Below are 9,387 nucleotides of genomic sequence, written 5' to 3' on the forward strand. Positions count from 1 at the left end.
TCCCCTTATCGCCAACCCCATTTATTTGCAAGGGTGGCTACCCTACCGGCACGTGCCTGTACATATTATGGCGAAAATTATTTTCTTATCTGTTGCAACCCGTTCTAAAGCTATAGGATAAGATTAATTTGTCAACTTAACAGAGGGTCCCGGGTTCAATACCGGGCTGGCCGAAATGATGATTTTATTGTGTGTGTAGGTATGTATGTATGTATGTAGTGTAGACTTTAACGTAATCGTATTTCAATTAGTTAATCAAGATGAAGCCACAAATATTTGAACTCCAGCGCCACCTATCGGGTCTAAAAATATAACCTCTTTCAAATTGGAACTAACGATATAAACTTACAATAATACATTTTTATTGAAATTGAGCTGTCTCGAACATAAGCGTGTATAACCACTATAACATCTATACTGATTACAATTAAATAATTCAAGTAATTAAAAACTTAAATATAGAGTACTTTCATATAATTTAATTTAAAACACAAACAAACAAGGAAACTTGAGTTATTACAGGAAAAATGATTCAAACCAGAAATAACATTGAGTTTATCGTAACTCATAAATATAAAATAATATTATACACACACAGAACGACTAGTTATATTATGATAAAATAATAATGTTCTACATAGGAGTAATATCCTGTGTAGTGACACGAATAGTTTAATATTTCAGTTACGAAAGACAGTTAAAAAAGGTATTAGGTCCACGGGCCGCGATTACATGTATACTAAGAAGATCCGTAGGACCCAAGGATGGTCGCTCTTGGCAAGATTGGGAGCTCGAAACGCGCGGCCAGCGACCCCGGGAAGGATGGCGGTATGTGTCGCACACCGTCGGTCACGCCAGGCGTTGCGGCGAGCGTCAAGCTCGCCTGGCCGGAGCCCGACGGGGCAAAGCGCTACTCTGAGGACGGCCACCAGGGGGGTTTTAGTGCGGTAAGAATCCCACATAACCCTGCGTCGCTCTTTCGGCACCGCTGATGCTGTTGAAACACTTAGAGTCTATTGTCCTTAAAGAAGTAATTACACCGACTAGATTATTTTATAAGGTAGACCAGCAAACGAGTATGCAATATACTTAATAGTTAGTGGATACAATCCCCGAGACATCTGTAACGAACTCAATATAGAAACAGGGGTTCTACTTAAGTCAATCATACATTAAATATAATATATGCAGTTTCTAAAATCTATATAAACATACCTACTAAGTAACGAAACATCCTAATAGCATGTTATCAATTATTGCCACTTTATTTATTTCCTCCGTCTTTCCCATCCTTATCTTTACCTTTACCTTCATCTTCTTTGCCACTGGGAGCGATCATCAAGAGATTATTGCCATTTCTCTCACCAGCCAAATTTCGGAAGGGAACATTTTGTCGCCACCTCGGAGGAAAGTAGTACTGATTCCTCAAGATCCTTAAGTGGTCTTTACTGAAGAAGAACTCCGTTTTGCTGCAAGTGATCCTCTGATTCCGTCTAAAATCTTCATTCTCTTCATTACCATATCTTCCAAAGTCGTTGGCTTCGCGCAGTCTTCTATCGTCTTCGAAGTATGGTCTTTTTAGGAGAAGCCGTCTGGTTTGAGGGCTCAACGGTGCCTCGCATTTGATGGCGAGACCAGAGTTCTCTTTGTTGATGTGAAGGCCGTGGGTCTTCTGCCATTCTAGCACTTCGCAAAGGAGACCGATATATCTGATGAAACAATTTAGTAATTAGAGAAAATACTCGTGAAATGATAATTATAACGAATAATTGACATTAGTAATAGTTTCACAGCTAACATCGTATGTACAAAATTTAGGTAACAAACGGTTATATAGTTAAAGCGTAAAAGTGTAACAAAAACAAAGACAAATTCGCATTAATAATTATTGATATTGGTAAATAGTTTTTATTGTTTTCGATTGCTGGCCGAATGTTTTATCGTCATTTAATCACAGACTAGAAGTTTGAATAATATCACATTTTCAGCAGTTATAATATTTTAGGTGATTAGATTACCCATTGTAACTTGTAATATTTCAAAGTGAAGTGAAGATCTTAACTCGTGAGGGATAGCTAAATATTGTCAAGTATCAAGGTGGTAGAACCCTTTGGGGTTCGACTCCGGCGGCACCACCACCACACCTATTTCAGACAGACAGACTTTTCCGAGGCGTTCCAGCTTAGTCCTCAGGGGTAGCGGCGCATATCTAATCCTATCTGGGGTTGATTACATATGTCCATGGGCGGCAGTAGCCACTTACCATCAGGTGGACTGCATGCTCGTCTACTACTCCAATATTATAAAAAAAAAATTGTCGGCAACACAATTTGTCGGCATCTTCCTATAGGAATGATTTCCTCAAAGAGACAATAATTTTCACTTTGTTAGTAAATAAACTAGTCGCCTACCTGATAGCCATCCTCAAAATCTCATTCTTGGATAGTTTCTTATCAGGCGGATGTGTTGGTACCAGTCTCCGGAGTTCAGCAAACGCCCCACTGACGTTCTGTTGGCGCCAGCGTTCACGACAGTTGGTGAAGAGCTTCCGAGGTGGTCGGAGGAGACAGGAGTTGAGAGGTGTTAGGTCTTCATGGAGACTCTAGAATAAAAGCAATCCTGATAGAGGTAGGTTCCTTCAGCGGCACTGACACACCTGTGTTAAGCATTGGTAGTTAGCTACCGTATTCTGTCTCGTAGGTCGTAGAACCCAAATGTACTAATGTTATGTAATTAATAAAGTTCTCTAGAGTGGTGACTAAATTGTGGTTGATTTTGGGCAGGAATTGTATCTTCGAAATAATATAATTTGTCTATGGGCAGCAATGAGTTTTCCCTGCTGGGCATAGATCTCTCCCCAAAATTGGTATGTGGTTAGATTATTCTAAGTATAGCAAGGAGTATGTACTCTACTAAACTACCTCAAAACGGATTGGATACGTAAGATTAAGACAAGATAAATAAAGTTCACACCTGAATGCTCCTGCTGTTCTGCCTCTCATCATCGCTGTCAGGGAGACAGAGGTCATCACTCAGCATCTCACTATCAGGTTCCTCATCAGAGCAGGATTCTTGATCTGACGCCATTGGGTTGGAGTATGCTGTATAGAGAAGACACAAAGATGCTTTGTACCGACTTATTAAGCTAGATACCATGATTTCACGTAAGAAATATAGATTTTATAAATTGAAGGTGTGGTTCAACTCCAGTGGCACCACCGCCACACCTATTTCTGCTTTATAACTGCAGTGTTAAACGCTGCTGTGTTCTGGTTTGAAGCGTGTGGTAAGGGAGACATACTTTTCCGAGCCGTTCCAGCTTAGTCCTCACAGGATCTGTGGCTGACCTCAGGTATTAATCTAGTCTTATCTGGGGTTGGTTACAAGGGTCCATGGGGGGGCAAATGCCACCTACCATCAAACCAGAACATATCAGCATCTATAAGCGTACAAAGCAGAAACAGCCAGAAGATTTCAACCATATTTTTTTATTATTTCCTCATTTGATTAATAAGTCCTGTTCATCATAGTAATTATTTTTAAACCGTTCAACAGTCTCCATATCACCGGACATCACTATCAGCGGAAGTGCTATGTTTGTCGAGACTTTCGTATTTATAGGTCGGGAGTGTTAGTGATTCATGTATACCTAATATGTATTAGTGACTAATTGGGACTTGATTCGTGTTATTCATTATTACCAAAAATACAATACAACAAAAGGCAGTGATAGCCTAGTCGTTAAGAAACTCGGCCTCTCGATCAAGGGGTTCGAGGTTCAATCTCAGACTCGTCTGATTTTTAAAAGTTAAGTGCGTATTAAAAATTAATTTTCACTTGCTAAACGGTGAAGGAAAACATCGTGAAGAAATCTGCATACATGAGAGATACCTGAGAGAAAAACAAATCTCAAAGGTATGTGAAGTCTACCTATAGGCACTTGGCCAGCGCAGGGACTATGGCCTAATCCTTCTCATTCTGAGAGGACACCCGTGCTCAGCAGTGGGACAGTAATGGGTTGATGATGATGATACAATACAACAGTAGGAATTAATAGGTAGATTCAATCTAGGAGTCCGAGGCTCTTATTCAAAGTTATAGATTTTTTATGTAATATAAGAGTAGCAGACAAGCAAGCAGTCCACCTGATGTTAAGTGGCTTTTTTATCTTACTATAGGCTTGCGTTTGGCTGCAACGTTACCTGATGTTAAGTGAGATGCAGCCTTGGATAAAACACGCTAGCCTAAAAGTAGCCTATTCACCCTTGACTTGAACAATCCCAGGTTGTATGTATCGGGAAACAACGAAGGCGGGAGTGTGTTCCATTCTTTGGCGGTTCGCAGCAGGAATGAGTTGCTAAAACGCTTAGTCCGCACAAGAGGAATATCAAACAAATATTGATGGTATCCCTCGGTTCGTCTAGATGTACGATGATGCTACTGCCGTTTATGCACATTTATAATCAACCCCAGATAATATTAGATTTCTACCCGAGGTCGCCCAAAAATGCGCCGCTAGCCTAGAGGACTAAGCTGGAATGTGTGGGATAAGTATGTCTCCGTTACCACACCGTTCAAATCGGAACACAGCAGCGTTTAACACTGCTGTTTTGACGCAGAAATAGGTGTGGCGGTGTGTGTCGCCAGAGTCGAATCACAAATGGTTCTATTAGTTTCAAATAATAGTTGTGAGTCCAATTCTCAAAACTGGTTACATTTTCTTGTTAGGAGTGAGTAATCTTTACTAATCTATGGGCTATTCATGCAAGGCAGCGCTAAATAAAATGAGAAAATTTAACAACAATGGGTAGGTCCACGTGTAGCGTTGTCCCTGTAGTTCCGGGACTAGAATAGGGCTACGGTATCTCCTGCCTGTCGTAAGAGGCGACTAAAAGGGGGCTTCCGGGGTTGCGGGCGGCAAGAGTGGGAGCTTGAACCGCCCGGCCAGCGGCCCCGGGAAGGACGACGGTATGTGTGGTCGCATACCGTCGTATACACCAGATGGTGTGGCGAGCGTCAAGCTCACCTGGGCGGAGCCCGACGGGGCAACGCGCTAAGAGGACTCCGGTTGCGTTCCTTTGGAGATCCCGGAGCCCTCAACGCAGCGCAGCGGACGGCCACCGAGAAACGACACGAGAAAACCCCCCGTTTTAGTGCGGTAAAAATCCCACATAACTCGGCTTGGCTCCCACGTTGTCGGGTACCTTTACCATTACCGTTACCCAGGTTTTTCCCCCTCGACAAAAAAAAGGTCCACGTGTAGCGTATTCGTACGGAAATAATACGAATAAGTGTCTCTAATTTAAAACAAACGATTATTAGCTTATCAAATTAAAATTATGTATAACGATAATAAAACTACCTTGTTTTCCTGCACTATTAGTCACGGTTGGCATAAAAATGTTTAACACTATCACAAAACACAAAAAGAACAATTTATAATATTTTTATCATATTAATTCACGGAGATGTTAACAGTGCGGTGGTAGAATATCAACTGATGAAATTCAATTACGATATTTAAATTTGGAAGAGGGTGTGCGATACGCGTTCTGATTGGCTGGAAATTGACCAATAGGATTGTTTCTACGCTCTTTGAGGGCGGAGTGAGAGGGATTATGTTGGTACTATGATTATTATTAAGGTGGTTTGTTTAACATGTACATGCAATTTTCGTGTGTTTTGCTATGGAATAAGGGCTATATTCGTTTGTATAGTTTAGACTGGTGAGTAGTACCTGAAACTATTTGATATGAAAGCCTTTTGAAGCAAATATTAAACCAGACATTGATGAAGGTTTTGTCAACCTTTTATGTTTTTAAATCTAAGCGTGAATTAGAAATTCTCTATGAAAGTAAAAGTACTCAACATCTAGATTTAGGCATTTGCAATACTATAGGGGTCGTATCATTTTAGCGTGACTTTCAAATATTATTTTTAAAACCCTCATGTTGCTAAACTTATATATAATAAGAATAATTTAAATATAACATTTTGTAATAGTCTTATATATAAAATTCTCGTTTCACAATGTTAGTTACTTTACCGATTTTCACCAAATTTTATATGCATATTCAGTAGGTCTGAGAGAATCGGCTACTATCTATTTTTCATACCCCTAAGTGATAAGGGTTGTTCGCCCTTAATATTTTTTTTATTTATATGGCAACACAACGTTTGCCGGGTCAGCTACTAACGCTATAATTCCATTATTAATTACACGCCTTGCTTTTACGAAAATAATGTACTGTTATGAATTATTGCTAATGATTAATATAAGGCGCTTGACAAAAATAGTTACAGAGGTATGAGATTCAATTCTCGGACACGTCTAGTATTTCAGAAGGTAGGTATGCAGGTCATTGATCATGTCTTCAATAATGAAATAAAACTTCATGAAACACGTTACGAACCCTGAAAATTCTTTGCAACCCTTTGATTTCAACGACACGTCGGCCAAACGGCGTCAAATAATCAGACATACATACAAACATAGATACAAACATACATATGCTCGAAAAACATTACCTTCTGCAGTCGGGTAAAAGACAAATATATAAATGACGCACAGTTCAAAGTAATTAACTAAACATTACTAATTGTGTTCATAATCAAGCGAGTTAATTATGTCTGATAACTGGATGATAGTTGAATGGAAAGACATAACAATATCAAAGATCATTTGCAGTCTAGACAAATGTATGTATGAAGTAGTAACAACTCTTTATAAATCTATATAAATTATATATACAATTGCGCATGAGTTCTCCATATAACATGTATGATCACGAAGTATATATTTTTGGAAATTAATCCTTTCATCATCAACCCACTGCTGGGCACGGGTCTCCTCTCAGAATGAGAAGGATAAGGCCATAGTCCACCGCGCTGGCCAAGTGCGTATTGGTAGACTTCACATACCTTTAAGATTTTTTTTATTAATCCTTTAAGAGCCTCATATTACAGAAAATGATATTTTCATAAATTTAAACGCTCTCTACAAGATTTTCTTTGTCGTGTCCCTAACAGAAAATGACATAGACGTACATTTTAAACAGCTCAAAATATAAATCCAAATACCACACTATTGTTTAGAAGAGAACCAGGAAGCTACTGTCTGTATGGTAACTGCGCCGCGCACAAATACTGTTGATCCATCCCGAAATCTAAATATATATAACTCAAAGATGACTGACTGACATAGTGATCTATCAACGCACAGCCCAAACCACTGGACGGATCGGGCTGAAATTTGGCCTGCAGGTAGATGTTATGACGTAGGCATCCGCTAAGAAAGGATTTTGATCAATTCTACCCCCAAGATGATAAAATAGGGGATGAAATATTACTTCGTAACGCGAGCGAAACCGCGGGCAAAAGCTCGTTGACTATAGATGTGTTGCTACTCCCGACGACTACATAGGAATGCCACGTGTCACTCCCTTACCACACCCTTCAAACCAGAACACAGCAGCGCTTAACACTGCTACTATTAGGCAGAAATAATGGTTCGGTGGTGCCGCCGGAATCGAACCACAAAGGGCTCTACAAAACCCTTCGCTTGTTAACCAGTTTGATTTCTATAAAAACTTTTCAAGACTGATTTTGTTTTGATCACTATTAGTTAAGATAGTCATAGTTAAAGCCGTGGCGGTTCAACTTAATAATTTTAACCCGATAAGTCATTAGTTAAGCATATTATAACAACAATCACAGTAAACAAAAGGCTTAACGGTTGTACTCTAATTGCTTTGAATAGTTATATAATTAGGGTTCCGTAACCAAAGGGTAAAAACGGAACCCTATTATGAAGCCTATATATTATTAAAACTCCGCTGTCAGTCCGTCTGTCACGGGGCTCCATCTCCTGAACCTTAACAGTAGACACGTGAAAATTTCACAAAGATGAAAGAGCCCTAAAATATAATTGGCTCGCCATACAAGTAACCGCTATTTTTCGGCGTTTTTCGCTTTATCTATTGAATCGTAATAATAGACTGTTAAAATTTTCACAATATATGCACTTCCATGACTGTTAAGATAAAAAACAAGCGATAATTCGGTCGTACGGAACCCTCAGTGTGAGTTCGACTTGCACTTGGCCAATTATTCGATTCATCCATTAAGCCATAAAACATTAAATTTTAACAATCTTCATCTACCTCTATAGCTACTATTATAAATATACTAAAAATAAAATAATGGTGATACGGAACCCACCTTTTGTGACATTGCTCGCACTTGGCCGACTCCAATTTGGCTACTGGCTACTCGACAATACATACATACTTAGTTACTTCAATAAGTAATAGTGAAAAAATGATTATTAACTAGGTACATGACTAATCATCTAATTATAATTACATTAAACTTATTACAATAACAATCATTATTTTATAATCATCATTATTATTGATATACTCGTAAGCTCTTAAAGAAATAATGACACTTTTGTTTAATGATTATAATAATGTGTTTGTTTGATTGTCTTGTATATAAGGTGCTATTGTACATATTGTTCATTTTGAACTCTATCAGGGGTCTGAGGTTCGATTCCCAGCACTCGCATTAGTTGTTCGGAGTTATAAAAGAAATTAATTATCATTTGTTTGTAAGGAAGAGAAACATTGAAAGGAAACAATATCCCTAAGGTTATTAAAAGTGTTTTGAAGGTGTATGAAGTCTACCAATCCTTACTTAGACAGTGTAAGAGATTATGGTCTTAATCCCGGTTACTCTGAGAGGGAACCTTGTCCAGCAGTGGGACAATATGGGCTGACCACTACTGGTCAATTGGTCACTATTGGTCACTATTGCATTAACGGTAAAGAAAAAAATTGTAAGTATATCAACATACCTTTTTTTTTTGTTGAGGAGGGGGAATCCTTCAAAAGGTACCCTGTGCCGTGGGAGCGACGCCGTGTTATGTGGATCTTTTACCGCACTAAAGCCCCCCCGGTGGCCGGCTTCGGCGTTTGGTGGAGAACTCCGGGATCTCCAACGGACAACCGGAGTCCTCCTAACACGATGCCTATCGGGCTCTGCTCGGAGGGGAGTAAAGTAATTTAAGCTCTCACACTCCCACGCTCCCCTGGTGATTACTGCGGTATGCGACCACTAAACCGTGGTCCTTCCCGGGGTCGCTTTCTGGACGGTTTGAGCTCCCACTCTAGCCGCCCGCAACCCCGGAAGCTCTTTTTATTCGCCTCTTACGATAGGCAGAGGATACCGTAGCCCTATTATGGTCCCGGGACTACAGGGACAAAACCTACATACCTAAGAGATTTTAATAAAAAGTTCTCAAGGATGTGTGAAGTTTACCAATCCTCTGCCAATACAGTGGTCTAAAGCCCAACAGTGGGATGACGTTGACGACGACTCAAAATG

General features: G+C 39.7%; 1 protein-coding gene across 1 annotated transcript; it reads right to left on the reverse strand.

Annotated features, from left to right (window-relative positions):
- Positions 1 to 286: 286 nt before the first annotated feature.
- Positions 287 to 5,499, reverse strand: LOC140755129 (uncharacterized). The gene is made up of 4 exons (XM_073090336.1): positions 5,363 to 5,499; positions 2,974 to 3,101; positions 2,412 to 2,602; positions 287 to 1,709 (listed from the first exon to the last, which is right to left on the reverse strand). The coding sequence occupies exons 1-4, from the start codon at positions 5,394 to 5,396 to the stop codon at positions 1,265 to 1,267; spliced, it is 798 nt and encodes a 265-aa protein (XP_072946437.1). The 5' UTR covers positions 5,397 to 5,499; the 3' UTR covers positions 287 to 1,264.
- Between the last annotated feature and the right edge of the window lie 3,888 nt (positions 5,500 to 9,387).

Source organism: Epargyreus clarus, unplaced genomic scaffold (genome assembly GCF_041222505.1).
Source record: "Epargyreus clarus isolate Ecla_fem2 unplaced genomic scaffold, WU_Ecla_fem_2.2 ptg000032l, whole genome shotgun sequence".
Lineage (NCBI taxonomy): Eukaryota > Metazoa > Arthropoda > Insecta > Lepidoptera > Hesperiidae > Epargyreus > Epargyreus clarus.

Bases quoted from the DNA above. Each gene is read 5' to 3' on its own strand.
- LOC140755129 (XM_073090336.1), bottom strand. From the start codon at position 5,396: ATGCCAACCGTGACTAATAGTGCAGGAAAACAAG. The intron at 3,102-5,362 runs GTAGTTTTATTA...TTCTCTATACAG, and splicing joins TAATAGTGCAGGAAAACAAG to CATACTCCAACCCAATGGCG. The intron at 1,710-2,411 runs GTAGGCGACTAG...TTGTTTCATCAG, and splicing joins ATTTTGAGGATGGCTATCAG to ATATATCGGTCTCCTTTGCG.